Raw genomic sequence first — 27,678 nt, forward strand, 5'->3', positions numbered from 1 at the left:
GGAGCATACATCTTACCCAAGGTAAGTGCCTCATTCCCCTCAGCCTAGTCCCTGGTAGTTCAAAAGGCATCAGGGTACCCTGGCCTCTATCCTCAACATCATTAGGTAGAAAGGCTGGAGGTGGAACCATATGGAACTATCAGGTAAGGTGGTCTTCACATAAATGAAAGTGCTCAATGAATGAGCAAAATGAAGTCGTTATTGCTAGTGCCATGCAGACAGGTAAACTAAGCCAATTAAGGACGTGAAAATACTGGAATGTGAGCTTCTGCCACATAACCCAAGATGCTAAAAAATAGGTTATTGGTTTTGACCATACCAGTTCAAACGTATCTAAATGGGATATAATCATTAAATTATCCTTCAAATTTGATGATTTCTTTAAGATTGATTCTTATAGAACTTACACTATTTTGAAAATACGGATCTGAACATGTTTCACCTATACTTTTAAGATAGTTTTTTAAAAGAACTTCCTTATATTTGGACGTATCTTCTGACATCTAAATTTTGTTTTTAAAATACCAGATCCATCTCTATCTACAGACCCCTAAGACATTAGGATCTGTTGCTTCAAAGATGTTTGTTTTTAAAGGTAAATACTGATTCTAAGGCCCTTGAAAATGACATTGAAGGAGGGGTTTAGGCATATTCTCAAAGGTAGGCATTTGATATCTCTTTCCTTGCTATTAACTAATCTTCTGGGATTCTATTTGATATAGGAGCTGCCTCCGTGCACGTGTATTTTTATATGGGGAGGTTTAGACTTCTGTTTCTGATATTGGTGCTCAGTTGATGATGAATCAGCACATGTTGATCCTGCCTCAGGGAGCTTAAGCACAAGGGGGGAAAGTGAAAATTTAATACCTAATATTTTAATGCGCTACTGAGATTTAAAATATTAATTAGTATGAAAATGTAGCTGGTTCTGGTCAAAAAGGGTGAGAATTGGGATAACAGCTCTTCTAACTGTGGGAGCTTGAGAAACAGTCACTTACTCTCTGGTCCTCAATTTCCTCTGTTAGGTGGGGGTTTCAATATGCAAAATCCATTTTAAAAGGAAAATTAATAAACATGTTCAAAATTGGTCAGTTACTAGCAAAGCTCTTCACAGGGCTTTGTCTACAAAACTTGCACATCTTTCCTATTTCACCGTATTCTACCGGCCCTACACAAATTATGTGGGAGAAATAAGACTTCTATGGAGGTTAGTGCCCTTATCAAAGAGGCCCTGGCAAGCTCACTCGCCCCTTTTGCCATGTGAGGCTAGAGTGAGAAGACAGCCAAGGAAGCAGGTTCTCATCAGACATGAATCAGCTGGTATCAGAATCTTGGATTTCCCAGCCTCCAGGAACTGTGAGAAATAGATGTCTGTTGATTATAAGCTTCCCAATCCAGGGTATTTTGTTATTGCAGCCTGAATAGACTAAGACAAATACTCTGTCTTCTGCCATCTTACCTACTAATAAAACATGTAAAATGACCGTCCCTCCGCTATGCTCACCAGCCAATCAGGAGAGTATGCAAATTAACCCAACGATGATGGTTAAATTACATACATAGGCCGAAGCGGCGCAGCAAAGACTGAAGGCTCCAGCCAGAGCGAATGCCTGGGTCCTGGGTGTCGGACGAAAACCGGTGCCGGCAGCCAGGGGAAGGGAAGACCTATTGCACGAATCTCTTCGTGAAACAGGCCTCTAGTTATTTCATAAAGTCTAATTCAGGAGAAAACAAAGATTACTTAGCAATGCAGGTGGCAGCTTCCTTCAACTACACTTGCACAAATGCTGCCCAGCATTTGCATCTGTAGCAGCAAAACTACTTCAATTAGAACAATTCTGATGGGCATCTTAGCTCCTTAGCTGTGTGTGTGTGTGTGTGTGTGTGTGTGTGGTAACTGCTTTGTGGTCCAACTTTTCCCTCCACCCATTCATGCTTCCTTCACTCTGGCACAGGTATTGTTCCTGAGAGCACTTTGCGTGTCTGCATACTAATCTCAGTCTGTTTCCTGAGAGAACCTAACTTAAAATATCTCACAAAATGATTTTAATGAAAGCAGCATGGTGACCCAAAGGCAGAACAGCAATGGTGCAGAACTGGCTGAGAGCAGAGTTTGGAGGGATAGCTCTTGACTCATGCCCTTGGCTATTCATAGACTCCAAGTGTTGCTGGGGAAGTGGTTCTGGGTGGGGGTTGGAAATGTGGAGGAGCATTGTTGCCTGTCACAATATATCAAGGTGGGCAGAAGCCAGAGACACTAGGCATTTTCTTGTGTGAGGACAGTTCATGAAAAACTTCTGACTCCTGCATGCATTTCTAATGTTCCTCTTGACATTCCTGGCTGTCAAAACCCCATATAACTACATTAGAAAACAGTGTTGTGGAAAAACAGAGGTGTGGTGGGTGTGATAAAGTTTAGAACTTTTTCTAGAATATAAAGAAATTCCATTAAGCTCCTGTAACAGGTGAAGTGCTAAGAGAATCTGAGAAGAGATCTCAGGTCGGGATAAGGAGGCTCCTGAATAGGAAGAACTTGAGACACTTGGGAAAGCAAGACCCACATCACCAGCAGCACTTGCCAGTTTCATGCAACAGACTCCTGTGCTGGAGTCCAGGGGGAATGAGAGGGTCTTGGTGGAGGTCTGCAAAGCTCAAGGAAACAGAACATCGGCCAGACAAGAAGAGCCTCCCCTCACCAACATGTTGACAGTAAGCTTCCCTGTCATAGGCCCGTTTGGGAAGGAGAAATTAGAAGATCAATTGAGAGGGGAGAAATAGCACTGACAAGAAGTTTCCATCGTCATTAAATTTACTGGTCACTGTTTAACACTGAAAGAGACAAGTGATCTTTAATCTATAGGCTTAAATTATTTTTATAGTGAGAAGGAGGATTTGAGAATAAGATGAGATTGGTTATAGATAATAGAAAGTAATCTTTCCCCCCCAATAACTGCTGAGCAATAGAGTGTAATCCTTTTACTGGATTGCAGAAGAATTAAGACAGTATAATTAAAACATTGGCTTGAGTTTGAATCAGTGCTAGGAGGCGGTTTCCAGGGAACAAATCCTGTACTTAATAGATAAGCATAGAGAATATCCTATGAAAGATAGCTGAGAATATGGAAGTCATGTAGGTCCTGCAGTTACACTTCAAGAATATTAACTGGTAGTTATATAACAAAGATAGTGTGGAAGCAAGTATGATTTTTTTCTTCTTCTTGTTCCATATTTGTTATGATGCAAAATTAAGTACATGCCCAAAGCTTGTGTTGTGCTTGTGAATGGGAGAAATGAGATTTATGTGAATTTTATTCTGAGTTACCATATGATACAAACACAAATTTCCCCATTTAATAAGAATTTTTTGTTCATATGGAGTTAGTCCATTTTGCTAAATACAGGGTGTATTTCTCAGATTGCTTTTTCTAATGAATCCTATATAATAAAAGGCCACACTATGCAAATCAACCAAACAGTGGAATGACTGGTTGCTATGATGTGCGATGACCACAAGGGGGCAGACGCTCAACACAGGAGCTGCCCCCTGGTAGTCAGTGCGCTCCCACAGGGGGTGGCCGCTCAGCCAGAAGCAGGACTCACAGTGCAACAGCGGTGGTAGGAGCCTCTTCCACCTCCATGACAGTACTGAGGACCCCTCTGGGGATGTCCACCTGCTGGCCTAGCGGGGAGCCGACCTAAACTGGCAGTCAGACATCGACAGAGGGGTCCCAGACTACGAGATGCTCCTCCCCCGCCAGCCCCTCCCGCCCTGCACCCCCAGTGCATGAATGTTGTGCACCGGGCCTCTAGTATCTAAATAGCATTACACTTCCATACCTCTTTTAATCATGAAAAGGACACCATTGCCATCTATCAACCAAATTCAGTATATTGTCTTGAAAATATACTCACAAGTGCCACCTAGTGGTTAAAGAATCTATTGCATGTGTAGCTGCCACTACTGTTCTGCAGAACAGAGGGCAAAAAAACTAAAAGAAGCAAAAAACAGAAGAGCTTACCTCCCATCCTTGCCAACTCTTCAAATGTTGTCTCCCCTCTACAAAACGCCTGCCTTCGTTTACTCTGGGTGTCAGCGAGTTGTAAGGTTTGTTGTTGTTGTTTTGGTGTTGATCCTGACTTTGTAGATGTTTCCAAAAATTCCAGAACTTCAGTGACAGAGTTTGGTGTTCACTGTGGCAGGCAGCAGAATCTGGATTTTCAGTTACAATTTTTGGTGACTCTTCTGGGACTGTGTGGACTCCGGTAAGGTCCCCAGGGCCTGGGCTGAGGGTCCCAGCTGCTTGTGGTAGGCTGACCCCATGGCAGGGATTTCCCAGCAGCTGTTGAGAGTTCTTTATCTCAGGACTCTCCCTGCTCTCCCTCTCAAGGCATCAGGGGCCTCAAACACTCAGCTGGTGGAAGGAAACAGGTCTCTGTGGAGTCTGTGGACTCCAAGTCTGACTGGGTAAGTCATCCTGGGGGCACAGGAGGGGTCCTCTATCACTGCGCTCTGGTCTGTTTAGCCATCCAGGACTCAGCAAGGAGTCATCTCTGGTATCACTTAGGCAGGGGTAAGACTCTATGACTTTAATCCCAGTTCCTCCCTGGGAGGGAATCAGTTTATGTCTGAGAGCTCTGGTCTGTCTGTTCTAAGTGCTCTCTGAGAGCCCTCATCTGTCTGAAATGAAACTTTGGTACAATTGTTCTTTGCTTGTTTTCTTCTCTTTTGGGGACTTACTTTGATCTTTGCTGTTTTGTAACTCATTTGTTTTGACCTTGTCTTTCTTTAGATTATTTTTTCTGTCATGAAATAAGAGACTTGGTCTTGGTTCCATCTGAGAGTCCATTAAGTGGTATTTTAGCTAACTGGTTAATTAAAGTCAATAACAAATCAGAATTGCTTTTGCCAAAGGTCTGATAAATAGGATAAGATCTCTTATGTGCAAGATTTCATGTTACATGATAAAAATTCTACTCTGAAAGAATCTACATTGATGGTTCAAAGTGGTGGTGGGGGGGGGGGGGGGGCGGGGAAGTTTCACTCCCAACCCCCAACAGTAAAACTCAAGATCATTAAAATAAAGAGTGGAATGGTGGTTTCTGAGGGGCTGGGAGGTGGAGAGAATGTGAAGATGTTGGTCAAGGTCTACAAACTTTCAGTTAAACAATGAGAAGTTCTGATGATTTAATACACAGCATTGTTACTATAGCTAATACTGTATTGTATACTTGAAATTTGCTAAGAAAATATATCTTAAGTCTTCTCACCATAAAACAAGAAAGTGTGACATATGCAGGGGGGAAAAAGCAGTTAATAAAAACTGACCCAGTAACTATTAAACATACATTGGAAGGTCTCCATAGCAAATTCAATCTGGCAGAAGAAATCATCAGGGAATGTAAAGATAACTTAATCAAGATAATCCAATCTTAAGAAAGATAGAAGAATACAAAAAAGAAAAGAAAAAAGAAAACTTGAACAGATCATCAAAGATCTGTGGGAAAGGAGAGACATGCTAACTCTTGGAGATCAGAATCGAGACAAGTTCCAATACCCAGGTTTCAATGAAATGTACCATATGCCAAGAAACAGTGTCTTCGTTCATTCACAGACAGTTTCTGTTAACTGCTCTATTTTTAGGAATGTCACACTTCCCTGTTTCTCCTGTATTTCTTTGTTATTTTTAATTGTTTGTTATAGTGAGTTCCTAGAAATAATTTTATGGAAGAGTCTGTTTTCCCAGATATATGCAGTCTTTGTGTCTCCACTAAGTTTTGTGGGTTTAAAAGAATAGTTTTATCTTTAAGTCTGAGCCACCATAGCTCAGTGGTTCAGTCAATAATAGGAATAATATTTATATGCTTAAGTATCTTAAATTTATAAATTTTCTACCTTTTCACTGTTTATGATTGACATAAAATTTAAAAGTTCAATGACCATAAGTTTTAGTTTACTTTCCTCAAGCTATTTATTTTAATTATTGACTCACATTATTATTTTGTAATCCTCAACTGAGTATATTTTTCTATTGAATTTTAAGGAGAGTGGAAGAGATAGGGAAAGACAGAGAGAAACGTCAATGTGAGAAAAACACATCAACTGGTTGCTGCCTGCATGCACTGTGACCTGGGCCTAGGCCAGGGAGAAGCCTACAACCGAGGTACTGCCCTCGACCAGAATTGAACCCGGAACTCTTTAGTCCACAGGCCTACACTCTATCCACTGAGCCAAACAGGCTAGAGCCTCACATGATTCTTTATAATCATTAACATACTGTGTCTTCATGAAATGGGTTATTGATTTATTTTACTCGAGAAATCACTGTGAGAAAAAGGCAGCCTGAATACTTGCAAGGTCATATTTCTGTCACATTAAACCCTTATTTTCCCAGCAGTAAATATTTCTCCAATTAAAGGGATTGAAGTCTTCTTTTGGGTCAAATTTTTATTCAGTAAAAAGTAACCATAGAAAAGATGAAAGTACAAACTCCAAGTTACTAACAATAGTTCTAGGTAAGAAATACAAGCTAACTTTACCTAGTGTAGTGCCTGCAGAATAGGGGTGAGGGAAACTGTGTTAGGAAGAACTTGAGTTGTGTTCCAAATCAGATAGGGTGCCACCTGTAATGTCAACAGAGGCAAAAGAGACATTATTTATCTTTGTATATGTGAAGAAATATTTGTTATTCAAGAATCTACAACGGAAGAGAAGCAGCAGTTAAGGTCAACAAGCCAAGTGAACAGAGGGGGAATTTGAACAGACTTTAGGACATTCATCTTTTGTGGCCATTCTATTTAGAAGACAAACTGACTGGTACATTGTGTGCCTGTGAAAAAGCTGCCACACAACAGTATCTCAAGAACAAACGCCAGAACCTACCACTACTTCTGAGATATAGTGGCATAAAGACCTTTCCGACATTTGCCCAATGAGGGTTATAATGGCTGATAAATGGTGATTGGCAGTTACATGAGTATTACATTTGTGTCAAGAATGTTGTAGAATTTGGGAAAACACCGAATCCTTTGGAAGTTAATCCACTTACTATTTGCAGATCTGGCCTTTTCTACTCATCTTCTCAGTTCTTCACACTACATTTTTCTCAATTCTGTTTCATAAGAAACAACACAAAAATTTAAAGGCCCCAATAGTAGTGCTATTGAAGTAAAAACAAGTGAGTTCATTGTACTGATGATCTGTGGGCATAAGAGAGTCATGAGTGGAGCAGTAAGCACAAACATCTGTGTTTTCTGGATTTATTCCAAAGCAAGGACTTTGAATCCTACCGGGCAGCCCTGAGTATCTTTGAGCTGGTTGAACCATTTATCATCCATTATTTGTGGTCAACCAGTCTATTGTGAGGTCATTATGTCAGTATCAGCCCAACCCCTTCTCTTGGGTGAATTATTGATTCTGAGAGCACTGCTAATTGGTTAATCATTAGTGTGGACTAGTTACTGCTTACCTGTATCTTTCTCCATTGGTAGCAACACCAAGCATGTCAAACTCCAGGCTGGCGGGCCACATGCTTTATCAGCCGCGAGTTTGACATGTTTGCCTTACACAGATTCAGAGCCAAGTTCAAACGGGAAACGTTCAGTCAGGGATGCAGGGCAAGCGTGATGATTCTCTGCATCTGTCAGTACACTCTGGGTGTTTGGTGTTTCATCTACTGGGATTTATAAATTGTTTTTAATGTTTAATACACCATCTGCAACAAGCCATGTGCCACATGTTACTCTTTATATAAAAACTAGAGGCCCAATGCATGAAATTTGTGCAAGAGGCTTGGCCCTCTCAGCCCCCGGCTTTGTCTGGAAGGTCATCCAGAAGGTGGTTGTGCTGTTAGTCCTAATTAGCATATTAGCTCTTCATTATATAAGATTGTTTGTTGTACTGAAAGGTTGCTGTCTCAGAATGTCAAATCCTATAGGAAAGCAAACATTTTATCAACTCCATTTTAAGCAAATCCATAACCATACCACTTTTGAATTTTGTCATATTGGACAGCCACTGCTTTACTCTAAATTGCAGGCTTCTAACCAGGTCATATCTTTGCATTAAATGAAGGTTTGTAGAACTTCAGGGAATTATTAATTAGAAATAATAAGAACAATGTATATGTAGAAGGTGGTACCATTCCAGCATACCTAGGTGAAAGCTTAAAAAAAGGAAATTTAAAAACCTCAGGTCAGGTTTAATATGAGTGTGATGTCTCTACATGAGAGATGAAATACTTGAATGAGGTTTTGGAAGACCTCAATATGTTTGCCAGGGTCTTTCAAGAACTTTTCTAAATTACCTTTAATTTGTCTTATGTCCCAGGGTGAGAAGGGGATCTGGGATAAAGTATGACCAGATCCTTTGTCTGTCTTAGGGCAAGTTGAGACCAGCTCAGCCTTCGGTGGGATGTGGCCCCCACCATTTCCTCTGCTGGATTTTGAGTTGTTATTGCCAGGAGCATGGGATTGAGTTTACAGTTCCTGCCTGTCTTTGGCTTGTCCTCTAGAGTAAAGAAAGTCTGGACATATGGGACTTCTAACTATTTTTCTTCCTTCCTATAGAAAAGGTCTAATTGTAGGATGGTGTTATACTTAAGGCTTCCCTCTGAGGGCAACTCTCCCCATTCACCAGTTGGTATTGAGGCCAAACCTGAGTGCAGAACAAAATCAGGTGCTATTTTTTTTTTAAGTTTGTGGGTCAGAATTATTCCAATTTTTGAGGGGCTGTTTTTATGTGGTGTGAATGACAGGCTTCCCACTGAGAGGAAAAAATGCAGAAGGATGTTCCCTTTATCCATTGTGCTTCACAAAGGACGTCCTGTGTCCATTGTCACTAGCCTTGGCAGTGGGGCGTCCCTCACCTCTCACTAGGAGTGAGGTTACCTTGTCCATGTCCTGTCGCAAATAAGGCTGCTGGGTGGACTAACCACACTTACCACCACAGTGAGGACCCGAGATCACGCAGAAGGTGTCTCCTGCCTCCCTAACCTGTGGGGGAAGGGTGCATCACCTGTGTCCTGCTCTCAGGCCCCTTGTCTGTGATTAAAAGTGCCTGAGGTATCCATTAATGTGTTTGAAGTACCCACTGAATTGGATGGTTAAGAAGCTACTGACGTTAATTCCCAAGGGGTTTACTCTAGGATGTGGACTTAAGAGAGTTTGCATAGTACTTGTAACCCTGGTTAGGCCAGTATGCAGGGATCCGAGGAGAGTACAGACAGCTCTGTTCCCACCCCTTCTATGCCCTTGTCATTAGAGGATTGATTCTCTGCCTGATTTCAGGGGCAAAGATGGAATCTATTTCAAGCCAAATTTAGTACTTTAAACCTTCTGCTCACTGGCTTAATTCTTTATTTTTACTGAACCTAAATTTCTGCTGTTTTACTTCCAAACCTTAAAAATGCCACCTCAGAGATTTTACCTCCTTTCTAGCAGGGCAACTAACTTGATCGATTCCTAGAAAAATGCCTGGGAGAGGGACATGCTAGTTGACTTTGCAGGGAACAGTTTAGGTAAAAGGCACACCTTCTTTGTTCTTATCAATGGTGAGAAAACATTTCAGTTACTCTGTGAACATTGGTGGAAGAGGTTTTTAAATTTCCCCTTAAGACCAGCGTTCACTTGTATATTTTACTTAGGTATGCTAGGAAGGAGGTTCCACCTTCTATATATATATATAATTTTGTATTATCTCCAGATAATAATTCCTTGAAGTTCCACGAGCCCTTATCCAATTCAAAGATATGACCTGCTTAGAAGCCTGCAATTTGGAGAAAGTCAGAGTCCTTTTTAATGGGTTTCTTTAAAGACTTAATGCACCAGAGTAAAGCCATGGCTGTCCAATATGACAAAATTCGAAAAGTGGCATGGTTATAGATTTGTTTAAAATGCAGTTGATAAAAACCTTTACTTTCCTATAAGATACTAGAGGCCCAATACATGAAATTTGTGCAAGCGTAGGCCTTCCTTCCTCTGGCTGCCAGCACCGGCTTTTCTCTGGCACCCGGGATCCAGGCTTCCCTCACAGAGGGAGGCCCTGCCCATCTGCCACAGCCTGTCGGCCGGTGGGGGCTCCCTCTATGGGATGATCGTGGAGCCCCCTGATTGATTGCCCCACCGGATGGTGGCCTGGGCCTCCCTCTGCAGGGCGATCATGGAGTAATGGCCAGGCCCCCGACCAATTGCATCATACCCGCCTTGGCTAGCCTGGTGCCATTGGGTGTCATAGTGTGGTTGTCCGGAAGGTTGTTTGGTCTAATTACCATATTATGCTTTTAGTATTATAGATGGCATTCTGAGACAACAACCTTTTAATAAATAATGCCTGAAAAATGACATAGAGAACAACAAACAAGTTGTACGTAAAGAATAACATGTGGCACATGGCTTATTGCAGACGGTGTGATAAACATTGAAAACAATTGATAAACCCCAATAGATGGAACCCACAAACACCCAGAGTGTCAGTGACAGACACAGAGCATCATCCCACTTGCCCTGTGTCCCTGACTGGAGACGTGTCATTTCTGAAAGTTTTCCGTTTGACCTTGGCTCTGAATCTGAGTACATTCTTTTCTGAAGTAGACTGAAACCTCTCTAACATTCAAAATATATGTATCTAAATAGATCACAGTTATTAATTTTTTATTTGACAAAGCTTCCTCATGTAATTTCAAGTATTTTGAATTTGCCCAATTTAGTTCAAAAATAATTTCTTTTTTAGAGGAGAGAATAGATCCTTGAGGTTCCCACAGTCCATTGGGGTGTCCCAAAGGTATTTCTCAGTCTAAAGCAGTGATGGGGAACCTTTTGAGCTCGGTGTGTCAGTATTTTGAAAAACCCTAACTTAACTCTGGTGCTGTGTCACATATAGAAATTTTTTCATATTTGCAGCCATAGTAAAACAAAGATTTATATTTTTGATATTTATTTTATACTAGAGGCCCAGTGCACAAAAATTTGTGCACTGGCCGGGGGGGGGGGGGGGGGGGTGTCCCTCAGCCCAGACTGCACTCTCTTGCAGTCTGGGACCCCTTGGGGGATGATCACCTGCTGGCTTAGGCCTGCTCCCCAGGGAATTGGGCCTAAGCTGGCAATCAGACATCCCTCTGCAGCCTGACAGCCCTCAGGGGATGCCCACTTGCCAGTGGGGAGCAGACCTAAGCTGCAGTCAGACATCCTTAGCACTGCTGAGGAGGCAGGAGAGGCTCCCACCACCACCGCTGTACTGGCAGCCATCAGCCTGGCTTGTGGCTGAGCAGAGCTCCCCCATATGGGAGCGCACTGACCGCCAGAGGGCAGCTCCTGCATTGAGCATCTTCCCCCTGGTGGTCAGTGTGTGTCATAGTGACCAGTCATTTCTAGTTTCTCTGCTGTTAGGGTCAGTTTGCATATTACCCTTTTACTATATAGGATAGAGGCCTGGTGCACGGGTGGGGGCCAGCTGGTTTGCCCTGAAGGGTGTCCTGGATCAGGGTGGGGGCCCCGCTTGGGTGCCTGGCCAGCCTGGGTGAGGGGCTGATGGCTGTTTGCAGCTGGTCACACTCCCTTCAGGGTGGGGATCCCCACTGGGGTGCCTGGCCAGCCTGGATGAGGGGCTGAGGGCCATTTTCAGGCTGGCCTGTGACTGAAGCTCCCAGCCTCTCCTTTTTTTCTTTCTTTTTTTATTCTGGGATTTATTTACCTTCTATAATTGAAACTTTTTTGCTGTCACTGGAGCTAAGAGCCGGCTCCAGATCCGTGGCCATGGCCGGCTGAAAGCAGGTATTTGGGGTTTGTTTAGCTTCTATAATTGAAACTTTGCTGCTTTCGGAGCTCAGAGCCAGGCCGTGGCAGGTGGGGAACCTTGGCTTCCTCCATCACTGGAGCAAGCAAGCCTCTTGCTCGCTTCAGCTGTGTGGCTGCGAGCCGCTATCTTAGTTGGCAGTTAATTTGCATATTGCCCTGATTAACCAATGGGAGGCATAGTGAAGGTACGGTTAATTACCATGTTTGTCTATTATTAGATAGGATATTTAAATGCCATTTAACAAAGAAAAAATCAACCAAAAAAATGAGTTCACGTGTCACCTCTGATACACGTGTCATAGGTTTGCTATCGCTGGTCTAAAGCCTTGAAAATCCACACTCAGAAGAATCACCAAACATAATCAATCTAAAGATCTTCAAACTTAAACTGGGTTTAGTATTAAAAATTTGGTTCAGACCATAGAATTAATCCTATTTAATATGGCCAATAAGTTGTTATATTCTAGTAATGCCATCGGAGGCTAAGATTTTACCACATGTAGTAAACAGAAACTCAGACATATACAAAGACTGCCACATACTTTGAACTGTTCATTTTTGCAGAAAAAATACTGGGAGGACATGCATTCCTTTGTGCAGCGCCCCCATGAGTGCCAAGCAGCCAAGCCTTGATTGCCCGCCCCATAGCCAGCCTCAGTGCCCCTTCAGTGGGCCTGCTTGGGTTTGCAATGTCACAGGCAGGCCCTTCACCATGTAAGCCACACTTTAGGACCACCCATCCCCAACTACCAATGCCGTGCAGGGAAATTTTAACAGGAGCAATGCTGGGTAGGGGCTTTGCTGTTCCCCACCCTCCCCCCTCCCAGACCACCTGCAGGAGGTTGGCAATGCCGGGGCCTTCCCAGATTATCAGGGCGCAGGTGAGCAGGCATAAGAGGGGGAAGTCCTGGGAACACACGCCTTATCTTAAAATTAAGTCTTCAAGTTCCTCTGCTGAATATCACCTAGTAACCTCATTCTGCCACCTTGAGACTGAAAACCGCTTCATAAAATAAAACTACCTTCTTTTCTTTTTTTCCCCTTCCCCCTCCCTTTTTGCCTCAGGTTAGGGGAAAATTTCTTGGGGAGATAGCTTTTATCTCCAGCAGGGAGAACTCCTTTATTATGCTAACTAGCAGCCCAGTGCATGGATTCATGCACTGGTAGGGTCCCTTGGCTTGGCCTGCAGGGATAGGGCCAAAACTGGCTCTCTGTCATCCCCTGAGGGGTCCTGGATTGTGAGAGGGCACAGGCCAGGCTGAAGGACACCACCAGTTCACAATCAGGGCCAGGTAGGGACTGTGGGAGGGCTCCAGGGCATGTCTGGCATGTCTGGCCTGTCTCACCCAGTCCGGATCGGCCAGACCCCAGCAGCAAGCTAACTTACTGGTTGGAGCTTCTGCCCCCTAGTGGTCAGTGTGCATCATAGCAACTGGCCAAACAGTTGAATGAATGGTCGGACACTTAGCATATTAGCCTTTTATTATATAGGACTAGAGGCCCGGTGCACAAAATTTGTGCACGGAGGGGGGGTTGTCCCTCAGCCTGCACCCTCTCCAATCTGGGACATCCCTCTCGCAATCCGGGACTGCTGGTTCCTAACCACTTACCTGCTGCCTGCCTGATCCTTAACTGCTCTTCCTTGCTGGCTCATCTCCCTAATTGCTCTCCCCTGCTGGCATGATCTCCCTAACTGCTCTCCCTTGCTGGCTCATCTCCCTAACTGCTCTCCCCTGCTGGCCTGACCCCCCCTAACTGCTCTCCCCTGCCAGCCTGATCACCCCTAACCACCTCTGCCTTGGCCCCGCCACCATGGCTTTGTCCGGAAGTACATCTGGTCTAATTAGCATATTACCCTTTCATTAGTATAGAATAGAGACCTGGTGCATGGGTGGGGGCTGGCTGGTCTGGCCTGAAGGGGGTCCCAGATCATGGTGGGGGTTCCCTTGAAGGATGGGGCTGGCATGGGTGAGGGGCCTGTGGCAGTTTGCAGGCCGGCCACACCCAGATCAGGGTGGGGGGTCCCTGCTAGGGGCCAGTGCCAGCCTGGGTGAGGGGCCTGGGGCAGTTTACTGGCCAACCACACTCCTGATTGGGTTTGGGGGGGCCCGCTGGGGGACAGGGCTGGCCTGGGCAAGGGGCAACCAGGTTTGTAGGCCAGCCACATCCTCATCGGGGTGGGGGTCCCTGCTGGGGGTGGTGCTGACCTGGACGAGGAAGTGGGGTGGTTTGCAGGCTGACCATGCCCCTGATCGGGGTGAGGGTCCCCACTGGGGGTGGGGTGAGGCCCAAACTCCCCAATCAGCCCTCTCTGTGCCCGACCAGGGGCTGCACCTAGGGATTGGGCCTGCCCTCTGCCACCCAGGAGCGGGTCTAAGCAAGCAGATCGTTATCTCCCGAGGGGTCCCAGACTGAGAGAGGGCACAAGTGGGGCTGAGGGACACGCCCCCCTGCCAGTACACAAATTTTTGTGCACCGGGCCTCTAGTCTACACCAATAAAAGAGAAACATGCAAATTGGTGTCATTTCGCTATACCCACCAGCCAATCAGAGCAACTATGCAAATTAACCCAACAAAGATGGCGGTTGATTTGCATACGCAGGCACGGAGCAAAGACTGAAGGCTCCAGCTGGAGTGAAGATTGAAGACTGAAGAGGCTTGGCTATAGCGGAGAAGCCAAGTCTCGCTGTGGCCGCAGCAGAGAAGCCAAGCCTCAAGACTTGGCTTCTCCACTGTGGCTGGACCAAAGGCCTGGGTCTCGGGTGCCAGAGGAAAACCAGTGCCCACAGTCAGGGGAAGGAAGGCCTATTGTGCGAATCTTCGTGCAATGGGTTTCTAGTAATTTTATAATGTTACAATTCTGTAGGACAGAAGTCCAACGCACGTCTTGCTCGGATAAAATCGAAGTGTTGGCAGGGCTATGTTCACTTCTGGAGGCTCTGGGGTACAGTTTTCCTTGCCTTTTCTAGCATTCAGAGGCCCACCTGCATTCATTGTCTCCTAGCTTCCTCCCCAGTCAGGTTGCATCTCTTTCACCTTCCTTCCTTCATCATGGCTCTTTATTTCTTCCAACCCAGGCTGGTAGTGTTTCTGCTGGTATAAATCTTTTTCTATACCTGTATTGAGGAAAAATTAACAAAATTTTATATGTTTAAATATACAGTATGATAATTTGATATATACATCAAAAATATTTACCACCTTGTCAAGTTATTAAACATGTTTATCACCTCACATAGTTACTGGGGTTTTTTGTTTGGTATGAACACTTAAGATCTACTCTCTTAGCAAATTTCAAGTGTACAATACAATATTATTAACTAAAGTAACCATGCTGTGTATTAGATCATCAGAACTTCTCACTGTATAACTGAAAGTATGTACCCTTTGAACAATATCTCCCCATTTTCCCTACCTCCCAATCCCTGAGAAACCACCATTCAGTTCTTTTTTTTTTTTTTAATGATTGGGGGATAAGGACACTTATGTAATACCTTAATCAATAAAGAAAATATATATAGCAAATTGTCTGGGATTCCGTACGTCATGACCACTCAGAAGGAGGCTGGGTGAACAGGTGGGCGGGAGGGGACTGTGTGTGAGGTGAGGCAAGCCACAGATGCCGTGGTGGCTTGAGCAGTCCCGGAGCAGAGAGAGATGGGGGGCCTGCCAGCTGCCACATGCCAGCAGTCCCATCTCTGTACATGAGCTGCAGAGGAAACATCTTTTCTGACCACTCACTGGCTAAGCTCCTGGTATGCCACTAGCAGTGTTCTTGGTAACTTAGCTAATAAGAATCCAAGAAGGCGACCTAGGGTTTTTCTACCTCACTCCTGGAGGAAAAAAAATGAAAGTCCACTGTTGGAGGGGCTAAGAAATTTCATATTCTGTCCTAGCCAGTTTGGCTCAGTGGATAGAGCCTCAGCCTGCAGACCACAGGGTCTGGGTTCAATTCTGATCAAGGGCATGTACCTAGGATGCAGGCTCCTCCCTGGCCGGGGCCCAGATCAGGGCTCATGCAAATGGTAAACAATTGAAGTATCCCTCTCACATTAATGTTTCTCTCTGTCTTCCCCTCTCTCTTCCATGCTCTCTAAAAATCAATGGAAAAATATCCTCGGGTGAGGGAAAGGAAGAAAGAAAGAAAAAGAAAGAAAGAAAGAAAGAAAGAAAGAAAGGAAGAAAGGAAGAAAGAAAGAAAGAAAGAAAGAAAGGAAGGAAGGAAGGAAGGAAGGAAGGAAGGAAGGAAGAAAGAAAGAAAGAAAGAAAGAAAGAAAGAAAGAAAGAAAGGTCATATCCTATGAAAGAGACATCTTGAAAATGCCTAAAGAAAGTTGTCATTTTTTCATGGTGAAGAGAAGAAAGAAAGAAAGAAAGAAAGAAAGAAAGAAAGAAAGAAAGAAAGAAAGAAAGAAAGAAAGAAAGGAAAGAAAGAAAGGAAGAAAGGTCATATCCTATGAAAGAGACATCTTGAAAATGCCTAAAGAAAGTTGTCATTTTTTCATGGTGAAGAGACTGCAGTCCATGTTGATGAAAACACCTTGGCAGCTGGGGTGGCCAGCAGTGGCAGCAGCAGCAGGGTGACGGGGGTGGCGCCTTCCCCTGATCATTCCGGTTGTCTCGCACAGACGGAGGCCAGACTGCAGCTTAAGCTGTCAGTTGGACATTCCCTGAGGGGTCCCAGACCATGAGAGGGGGCAGGCTGGACTGAGGGAACCCCCACCCAGTGCCCAATTTCGTGCACCGAGCCTCTAGTAAATAAATAAATTTTTATACATATATGATACCATACAGTATTTTTCTTCCTCTCTCAGGCTTATTTCACTTAGCATAATGCCCCCAGGTTCATCCATGTTGTTGAAATTGGCAAGATTTTCTTTTCCTTTTTTTTTTTTTGGCATGGCTGAATGATATCATCACATATCACATTTTCTATAGTAATTCATTTATCAACAGACACTTAGAATGTGTCCAATGACATGTTTTTCATTTCCTTCTGAGCTCAAGCATTAAATGGTGATGACCTATGAGCTTCCCTTCCACCCTTATCTCCCTCTCATTCTACAGCATAGGAAAGGTGGACAAATCAAGGTTTATCGACAGTTAACTCCTTGAATGGTCAAGTATGGAGAGTCCATGACCTCCAAGTGATGAATGTTAAATCTGCTGTTACCTGGATGAAGGAAGAAAGATAATCACATAAATTGTCTATGAGGCAGACAAAGTGAATTGACAGAGGTATTGCTGAAGTATTTAGAAAAAGAGGTGATAATCCATACTATCTTACTTACTTTACTATTCAAATTGTCCCTGAAATGGTCAGAAGCAATAAGTCTAAGCTGGCTCTAGTGTCCTTTTGATATGTCTCCAATGTTCTTTGAGTATTTCTTTACTTTGTGGTATAACAAGATGTAACAGGCCCATATGTACTTTCCTTATCTCACCTCTGCAATCTGCCATTTCTCCTGATTCCTAGAAATAGAGAAAGGTTTTTCGTAATCAAGATCTTGGCTTTAAGAGTGCTCATTTGTCTGATTTCTCTTTGCGTTTATGTCTCTCAGCAGACAGAGCTAGGAAATATCATTAATATATGTAAAAGTCTAATATGCAAAGTGTCTCCTCAGGAGTTCAACTGGGAGACCAGGAGTTGGACTGAGAGTTCAATTGCTTGCTATGACATGCGCTGACCACCAGGAGCTGGCATGGAACAAAGGAAGGCCCTGGCCCACAGCCAGCAGCCAGGGAAGGGAGGCCCGAAACCCTGATCGCTGGCCAGGCCTAGGGACCCTACCTGTGCACGAATTTCAAGCACCAGGCCTCTAGAATGATATAATTTTATAAGATACTAGAGGCCTGGTGCACAAAAATTTGTGCACTGTCAGGGGAGGGTGGATGGGGGAGTGTCCCTCAGCCTGACTTGTGCCCTCTCACAGTCTGGGACCCCTCGGGAGACAACCACCTGCTGGCTTAGGCCCACTCCCCGGGTGGCAGATGTCAGGCCCGATCCCTTGGTGTCTGCCCCGCCTCCCTGGGTCGCGCACATGACAGGGCCGATCGGGGATTGGGGCACCACCCCGGGTTGGGTCACACACCGAATGCCCGGGTGGGCCGGCAGATCGCTGCTGCCCCGCCTGGCCGCCCCGGGTCGGGTCGCACATGGACGCCTGCTGCCCTGGGTCGCAGATAGCAGGCCCGGATGGTGGCAGGGCAGGCAGGATGGCGCTGTCCTGCCCTGCCTGCAGTATGCAAATTAGCCACCATATTTGTTGGTGGTTAATTTGCATATCACGCTGAGTAGCCAATGGGAGGCGTAGCGAAGGTATGGTCAATTACCATGTTTGTCTATTATTAGATAGGATGAAGTGATATGCTCCTAACTACCTCAATTATTCAAGTTCTTAAAATATATAAAAAGACAAAATGAATTGAATATGTGGGTAGAGGAAGAAGAATAAGTTATTGTATCACAATTATACAGTGCTTTTCAAATCCCATTTTCTATTTTGTCCTTAGTTAGTAGTTTGGACAGACCATTATTGGAATAGAACACAACCTCCAAAATCTTAGGAAACAACACCAAGCAGTGGAAAGTTCCATGGAAGCAAAAAGGTTAGTAATATTTTTAATTGTTGCATGTACCATATCATTGCTTGGTATGGAAATGAGAAAGCTAAAACAATTCCTTTGGTCACGGATGCAATACTATCTTTTTCACTTAGAGTTACTGCCAACTGGCCTACTGAGGGACAACAGGAAAAGCATCTCAAAAGGCTGCTAAACCATTTATTTCAATAAAAATTTGGGTTATAAAATCAGAGGTTGTTGCCAAAACCGGTTTGGCTCAGTGGATAGAGCGTCGGCCTGCGGACTGAAGGGTCCCAGGTTCGATTCCGGTCAAGGGCATGTACTTGGGTTGTGGGCACATCCCCAGTGGGGGGTGTGCAGGGGGCAGCTGATCGATGTTTCTCTCTCATCGATGTTTCTGACTCTCTATCTCTCTCCCTTCCTCTCTGTAAAGAATCAATAAAATATATTTAAAAAAAATAAAAATAAAAAAATAAAATCAGAGGTTGTTGGCTGAGCTATTCATTTTAATAAGTAGTCTACTCCCTTAGATTTCTACTCTTTAAGCACTGCCAGTCTCACAAAAGTGATTATTGTCTTAATTTATGAACATTATGAGAAACAAAAGAAGGCTGAACCTTTTATAAGCTTAAATTCTCTTCAGCTTAAACCTTATATTTTCCCAGTGAAGACTTGTTCATTGAAAGGTTTAAAAACCTCCCCTAGAATCAAATTCTATTGCTAGTGGAAACCTGAGAATTATTATCAAAGAGTAATGTATGTAGGTAACAGATGACTGAGAAATGGGAGGAAGGTTCCAGGGAGATTTCAGGGCAGGTGTGAGACATAGTTCAGTTTTCATAGAATGTAAAAGAGATAAGCTGCATCTTCTGTAATGTGTCCTGAAAAAATGCAATATAAAACAGGAGTGGAGCCCTAACCAGTTTGGCTCAGGGGATAGAGCGTCGGCCTGTGGACTGAAAGGTCCCAGGTTAAATTCCAGTCAAGGGCCTATAGCTTGGTTTTGGGCACATCCCCAGTAAGAGGTGTGCAGGAGGCAGCTGATCGATGTTTCTAACTCTCTATCCTTCTCCCTTCCTCTCTGTAAAAAAAATCAATAAAATATATTTAAAAATATATATATATATATATTTAAAAAAACAAACAAACAAATAGGAGTGGAAGGCCATCACTTAGGAAGGACAATCCTGGATGTTTTAGAAAATGAATTTAAATACACTGATTTTATAAAGTTCTTTGAACCTCCCATAGTCATAGCCAGTTTTACATGGGATGTTTGGAGTAAAAACCTGGAAAGGAACACCAGCCTTCTGAGATAGGTCTAAAAGATTCATGAGCCATCCTTCATGCCCAAGGAAGATGTTGCTACAGCTTTCAAATACCTGTTGTTGTTGTTGTTGTAGTTTCCAATTTAAGTTAATATGACAACTGGTTACATGCAGCTCTCTTTATTATCTCCACCAGTTTTGACTCCTGCTTTTTTTGGACTAATCAGATGCCTATTTCCTAATATCAATAAAGTATTACCTAATTTATTTACTCAAACTTAGCTATATGTTGACTTCCTAGAATACTACTCATTGGCCAAAATACACTACTAGGGAGTATTTATTTCTCAGCAACACATCATTCCCTGTCATCCATGCAGTTATATCAGAAGTGGATTTTGCTTCATCAGTTGACGTGTAACAGTGAGTAGTGAAAACGTAGACATAGAGCCTCTTTCAAGTCTTACCCTCTCTTCAGCATACAATGTATTTCTTTCTTTCTCCTCAATGTTCTGTTTTTCTTCTTTTTCTTTTGGACTCAGGGCAAGAAAAGGAAAACACATGACATTTTTTTCTTTATACAAGTACTTTCTTTCATATTCATTAAGGAGATACAAACAATATATGACTGGCCAGTCCTGAGATCATATATAAAAATGCATCCCACACTCTACTCTTTCCTCCTTGTTTCTGGGACAAAATCTCTCTTGACTGTGCAAGACATACTAAATATAATAAGTAGTTAAAAGGGGTGATTTTAGAATGTTTTTGTGGGCTGCCTGACACTCTCCTCGGAATCCAGAATTCCTGAAATTGGTGCTTTTTGGTGTGTGTGTCCATGTGATACAGTATAAATTCTTCCTCACCACACTCTAAAGGTTGAGTTATCCATGGAAGTTTTTCCTGGAAAATTTCATAATAGCAAAATCATAACACTCCATCTATCTCTTGAAAGCATTTTCTGATTTATCAGCCAGTCTCCTTAATTGTCACTTCTCAATAGTTGAGGTTGCCTGGACTTCACCTTGAGTCAGGAAAGCTCTAGCAACTTAGTAGGGCCTCAACTGGATCTATTAATTGGAGATCAAATAACATCCCACAAAGCCTTCTCTGGAGGTTGAGATAACCATTCAAGAAACAGTATTTTGGTCCCCCCCCCCCCTTTTTTTAAGTGTGATCCAAAGGATTAAAATGCACACTTTCCAGAAATTCTAATCCTATCAGTCTGTTATAGGGCCTAGAATATGAACATTTACCAAAACCCAGGCAATTCTAATGCAAGTGATGTTTCTACTCTTACTCAGCAAAATTTTAACCTCTAACTTTCCTCTATTGGTCAGATGATTTAGATTGTTTGTAAAAGAATTAATGTTTTTTGACATGCAATTTAGACAAAGCCACATATGCAACTTTAACAAATTCATTTTCTAGGTGTGCACAGAAAATTTTTTGAAAGTACGCAACTAACATAAGTGTTGGTTCTAAACCTAGTGTTATTAGAATTTCTGGGATTTCCTCATCTATTTAACATTCAAGAATAGATTTTTCGCTCAGCTGGTGTGGCTCAGTGTTGGAGCGTCAACCTATGAATCAGGGATCATGGTTTGATTCCTGGTCAGGGAACATGCCTGGATAGTGGGCTCAATTCCCAGAAGGGGGCATGCAGAAGGCAGAACATCATTGATGTTTCTATCTCTCTTTCTCCCTCTCCCTCCTAGAAATCAATATGTATATGTATATATATATTTCTGTCCAATTTTTGAACAGATATGTCTTTAGACTATGTGCTTCCTATTTATATTTGGACTTTCTTATTTAGATTTATTTAGGATTTCAGATAAAAATTCAATTGGAAAATGTAATAAAAACCATACATTATCTTGCAACTATATGAGGGTGACATCTCCAAGGTAAAAGCAGTTGGTGTTACTTACATAGAGCATATTCCACAATTTATTTGAAATGGTAGACAGATCCCAAAGCCTCAGAAGCTTCTTTCAGGGACAACAGATTATTTCTCTTCCAGAAAAAAAAGTACATTTATTGGAGAACTTCCTATTTCGATAATAATAAAAATATGAAATACTAAGAAACTGTATTAGTAAAGTAATTGAAGGCATGGGCTCTGTGGCCAAATAGTCTGGCATCAAATCCTGCCAGGTCTGCCAGCTGGGCAACCTTGCACCTCCTTTACCTTATTTTCCTTGGTTCTATGTTTGGAATCATGATAATACCTCCCCCATGGGGTTTTAGGAAAAGATGTTTAACCTTTTAGTATCTTAGTTTCCTCCTCTTTAAAATAGTGATTAAACCTCTAGAAATGTTTGGTCGCTATTAAGAGTAAATTTTTAAAAATAAATCTTTATTGTTCAGATTATTACAGTTGTTCCTCTTCCCACCCCCCCCCCCCCATGGCTCCCCTCCACCTGGCTCCCACCCCCTCTGCCCTTACCCCCCCCCCCCCACTGTCCTCGTCCATAGATGTACGATTTTTGTCCAGTCTCTTCCCTCACCCCCACACCCACCTTCCCCCCTAGAATTGTCAGTCCACTCCCTTTCTATGCCCCTGATTCTATTGTATTCACCAGTTTATTCTGTGCATCAGATTTTTTATTCACTTGATTTTTAGATTCACTTGTTGATAGATATGTATTTGTTGTCACTTTGTTGTTCATAGTTTTTATCTTTATGTTTTTCTTCCTCTTTCTCTTCTTAAAGAATACCCTTCAGCATTTCATATAATATTGGGTTGACAATGATGAACTCCTTTAGCTTTTTCTTATCTGTGAAGCTCTTTATCTGACCTTTAATTCTATTTTTTTAAAAATACATTTTATTGATTTTTTACAGAGAGGAAGAGAGAGGGATAGAGAGTTAGAAACACCGATCAACTGCCTCCTGCACACCCCCTCCTGGGGATGTGCCCAAAACCAAGGCACATGCCCTTGACTGGAACCGAACCTGGGACCTTTCAGTCTGCAAGCCGACGCTCTGTCCACTGAGCCAAACTGGTTAGGGCTGACCTTCAATTATAAATGATAGCTTTGCTGGGTAGAGTAATCTTGGTTGTAGGTTCTTGGTATTCATCACTTTGAATATTTCTTGCCACTCCCTTCTGGCCTGCATAGTTTCTGTTGAGAAATCAGCTGACAGTCATATGGATACTCCCTTGTAGGTAACTAACTGTTTTTCTCTTGCTGCTTTTAAGATTCTCTCTTTGTCTTTTGCCCTTGGCATTTTAATTATGATGTGTCTTGGTGTGGTCCTCTTTGGATTCCTTTTGTTTAGGGTTCGCTGCTCTTCCTAGACTTGTATGTCTATTGCTTTCACCAGGTAGGGGAAGTTTTCTGTCATTATTTCTTCAAATAGGTTTTCAATATCTTGCTCTCTCTCTTCTTCTGACACCCCTATAATTCAGATGTTGGTATGCTTGAAGTTGTCCCTGCATCTCCTACCAGACTCAATGCACTTCATATTTTTGTATTCTTTTTTCCTTTTGCTTTTCTTGTTGGGTGTTTTTTGCTTCTTCGTATTTCAAATCTTTGACTTGATTTTTGGGATCCTCTAGTCTGCTGTTGGATATCTGTATATTATTCTTTATTTCAGTCTGTGTATGCTTAATTTCTAATTGGTCCTTTTTCATATCCTTGAGGGTCTCACTATATTTCTCAGAGGTTTCTAGAAGATTCTTGAGTAAACTTATAACTGTGGTTTTGAACACTATATCCAGTAGTTTGCTTTCCTCCATTTCTTTCATTTGTGACCTGTTTTTTTGTCTCCTCATTTTGGCTGCTTCCCTGTGTTGATAGAGTGCCTTTGTGTACTAGGTGTCCTAACAGGCCCAGTGGCTCAGCCTCCCTAATTACCTGAGGTGGACACTCTTGGTGCACCCCTTTGTGGGCTGTGTGCACAGTCTTGTAGTCAAGCCTTGATTGCTTTTGGTGTCACTGGGAGTAATTGACCTCCAGGCCAATAGTCTGTGAGGGCCAGTTTTGTCTACAATGGGAGAACTTCTTTGCTGGAGACACCTTTATGGGGCAGAACTTGCTTCAGTGGGGCTTTGTAGCTCACTGAGTCTGCCCAGGTTTTTAGGCAGAGAAACACCAGGCCATTCATATGCAAAAGCCTTTGTGCACAGCTTGGGTGGGGTTGTAAATGGGGTGGGGCGGCGTCTCAGAAAATCACCAGGGCGGAGCAAACCGCAATGGCTGCCATTTGGCACACTGCTCTGCCTCTGAGAGGCCCTGGGATCTGTGTCCCGCTGCCCCATGCAGGAACAATGACCGCTGCAAGCACCTCTGCAAGAAAGCTGCCCTCACATTCTTGCCCGATGCCAGACAATCCAGTCTCTCTCCGTATGAGGCTGGGTCCCAAATTCTCACCCGGAACTGGAGTTCAGAGCAGTGGGGAGCTTGTATCTCCCTCCCGATTGAAAAAGACAACAGTGTACCCAGTTGCCAGCCCCTTTCGCATGTGCCTCCATACCTCCGCTCATCCACATCTCTGCACCTCCTACCGGACTCAAAGCACTTTTCTCTTTCCTTCTAGTTGTAGAATTTCTACTCAGGCAGCCTTCCCATGGTTCTGGATGATATTCGTTTTATATTTTAGTTGTACTTTTAATGTGGTTGTGCATGGTATCAAATTCAGGTGTTTACCTATGCCACCATCTTGGTTGTCCCCAAGAGTAAATTTTTATATATGCACTAGAGGCCTGGTGGACAGATTCGTGCACTGTGGGGCGGGAAGGTAGGGCCCTCAAACCGGCCTGCGCCCTCTTCCAGTCTGGGACCTGTTGGGGATGTCCGCCTGCAAGGGGTATCAGGCCTAAGATGGCAGTCAGACATCCCTCTCACAGTCCTGAGCTCTCACAGTCCGGCATCCCTCACATCGTACCGCCCACCTGCACTGGAGGCAGAATAGGCTCCCACCACAGCTGCTGCCTTTGCTAGCCATGAACCCACTTCTTGCTGAGCAGCACTCCCCCTGTGGGAGCACACTGACCCCCAGGGGGCAATTCCTGCATTGAGCATCTGCCCTCTGGTGGTCAGTGTACATCATAGTGACTGGTCGTTCTGCCATTCAGTCGATTTCCATATTAGAATTTTATTATATAGGATGATGTTTAGTATGGCATGGGTGGAGACACATGACATTTAAAAGGTGCTTGGCATATACTGAACACTCAGTAAATGTTAGTAATTACTATAAAATACTAAGAAATTGAAAAGAATTTCATTTGTTTTTACTTGCAGGTGAATAAGTATGGACAACAAAGACACATATTTGCTGAACTTTAAAGACTATAATTTTGAATCTCCTTTAGTTGATGCTGACTTTCTAGAAAATCTAGATGATTTTGAAATTAGAGATGATGATGTCTTCATAATTACATATCCAAAATCTGGTAAGTTTGAGGAGTGGACTACCTGTTATCATTTTTCACTCTGGTTTGGTAATACATGTGTAAAAATGAGAACTTTTCCAGACATTAACAGTAGCCCAGCCTACATTTAGAGCACCATTTAAGATTTTTAATAAATTAATTAAATCTCAAAGTGTTACTATATAAGGTCATTTAAAATGAATATATTGTCATCTTTTAAGGCACCTCAGAAGAAACCAAATATTGAGCCAAAGCAGATACTAGGGCCATGCTGACCTGTTGGCTTTCTCTGAGAATGGAGGAAAACATATTAATAAAACCAGCAGGCTTTTGGTTAGCAGCATCTCTCAGAACTAATTCCTAATATGATTTCCAATTACTCTCATTGCTTTTATTTCCCTATAATAATGAAATAGTTTTGAACTAAAGTAAATTGTCCTCAAATCATACATTCCCTTAAAAGCTTATCTTTTATATGTGCTTTTTAGAACACAGGGCGATTGGTGTTCTTGAATCAATGTTGTACGAAGTGGTTAATATTGCTCAGAGATACATTGGAGTCAATGTCAACACAAAAAAAGTCATTCCTAATTTTCATGAAAGTGCTCCAGTCCCTCCCTTTTACCATTGACTTTGAAATTCAGGACCCTGTTTACTTTCCCCAAATTAGTAATACAATGCCTTTTCCCTGGATTTTTCTACTCTGCAAAATGTATCAGCACATTTGATATCAGGTGTTTTTTATTTTCCTCCCTTAGGTGTTGGTGGTGCCTCAGTTTGCTTAGGTTTAGGTTAAGCAGCCCATAAGAATTTTTCCTTTACGCTTAATCCAGCCTAAGTATTTGGCACACCACACCAGTCCTTAGTCCAACCTGCTGGGTTCTTACTCATCTTCAAGGGGAGATTAGTGACTCTCCAGGATTCACCATAAATTTTATCAAACCTACTGTATCTAATTAAATCTACTCAATTGAGTAGCAATGATTGCAAGATTATTTACACCTCACATTCTTTTATTTTATTTTATTTTTTTAAATTAAATCTTTATTGTTCAGATTATAACATTGGTTCCTCTTTTTTCCCACCATAACTCCCCTCCACCCAGTTCCCACCCCACCCTCCGCCCTTACTCCTCACCCACTGTCCTCATCCATAGGTGCACGATTATTGTCCAAGCTCTTCCCGCATCTCCCATTCCCCATTCCCCGCCAAGAATAATCAGTCCATTCCCTTTCTATGTCCCTGATTCTATTATAATCACCAGTTCAAACTGTTCATCAGATTATTTCACTTGATTTTTAGATTCACTTGCTGATAGATGTGTATTTGTTGTTCATAATTTGTATCTTTACCTTTTCTTCTTCTTCCTCTTCTTAAAGGATACCTTTCAGCATTTCATATAATACTGGTTTGTACATCTCACATTCTTTTAGAACATTGATTATATATTCATGAACATAGGTGCAAAAATCCTAAACCAAATAAATATAAGCAAAACAAATCTAGCAACGTCAAAAAAAAACAAACAAAAAAAATACTACTGTGACCAAGGTGGCTTTATTTCAAGATTGGTTTAAACATATATGAATGCAGTTCACCCACATTACTAGAGCATAGAAGAAAGCCTGAATTATCATCTCAATAGGTACAGAACAAGCATTTAATAAAATTCAGCATACATTCCTAAGGGAGACTAATAGCTAACTAGGGAGAAAGTGAACTTTTTAACCTGATGAATAGAATCTACCAAAAACTACCACAAACATCAAATGCAATAGTGTAACTTTTAAAATCAAGTATGAGACAAGAATGCCTCTCAGTACTTTCATTTAGCACTGTATTGGGAGACCTAAAAAGAAAAGTTTAAGGGGGTCTTGAGCTCTTAAACTGTCTCTATTTCCAAAAGGTAAAGCTTTAAGAAAGACTAAGGAAGGAGAAACAGAGACAGCCACAGAAAATCACATGAACAGAACTTACATGAATCACAGGGAACAAAAGAGCTGAAGGATTGATTTAAATCAGTACTATTACAACTCTTTTTGAGTAAAAAGGGAACTTAGAACACCTAATTTTATCTTTGCTAATTTTAATGTAAAATACATAGAAAAAAAAAACTCGGGCACATTTTCTTGGCATATTTGGGGTGGTTAAAAAGAAAGAAAAAGCTCTAAATAGTTTTGAGATAGATGGCATAATTATTGACATTGTTAATAAAAACATTAATTCAGGGTTGGAAATGAAATTATTTCTTTTTACAGGTACCATCTGGACTCAGCAGATATTAAGCTTGATTTATTTTGAGGGTCATCGTAACAGAACTGAAGACTTGGCAACGCTTGATAGAATCCCCTTCTTGGAATACAATATCCGCAAAATGGACTTTCTCAACAGACCGTCTCCTCGCCTCTTCTGTTCCCACCTCCCATATTATTTAGTACCAAAAGGTCTCAAGAGCAAAAAAGCTAAAGTAAGTCATATAAATAGCTAATGGACTTTGGCACAAACAAAAATACTTTCTTCAAATATTTTTTCCAGCCCCACTCATCCACAGTCTTTCAAATGTGATTATTATAATCTTTGATACTGTTTTACACATTATCAAGCTTAATATCTGCTGAGTGCATATGGTACCTGTAAAAATTTCATTT

General features: G+C 42.5%; 1 protein-coding gene across 1 annotated transcript in view; it reads left to right on the forward strand.

The window, feature by feature from the left end:
• Positions 1-508: 508 nt before the first annotated feature.
• The window catches only part of LOC139013020 (amine sulfotransferase-like), a 35,938-nt gene continuing 8,768 nt past the window's right edge, over positions 509-27,678 (forward strand). The window contains exons 1-4 of the mRNA XM_070419200.1: positions 509-595; positions 18,305-18,400; positions 24,900-25,051; positions 27,289-27,497. Of these exons, the coding sequence (XP_070275301.1) occupies positions 24,910-25,051; positions 27,289-27,497 (351 nt within the window). The 5' untranslated portion in view covers positions 509-595; positions 18,305-18,400; positions 24,900-24,909. The remainder of the gene's footprint in view (positions 596-18,304; positions 18,401-24,899; positions 25,052-27,288; positions 27,498-27,678) is intronic.

The sequence above is a fragment of the Myotis yumanensis genome, unplaced genomic scaffold (genome assembly GCF_028538775.1).
Source record: "Myotis yumanensis isolate MYYU_CA2020_CCGP unplaced genomic scaffold, mMyoYum1.0.hap1 SCAF_6, whole genome shotgun sequence".
Taxonomy (NCBI): domain Eukaryota; kingdom Metazoa; phylum Chordata; class Mammalia; order Chiroptera; family Vespertilionidae; genus Myotis; species Myotis yumanensis.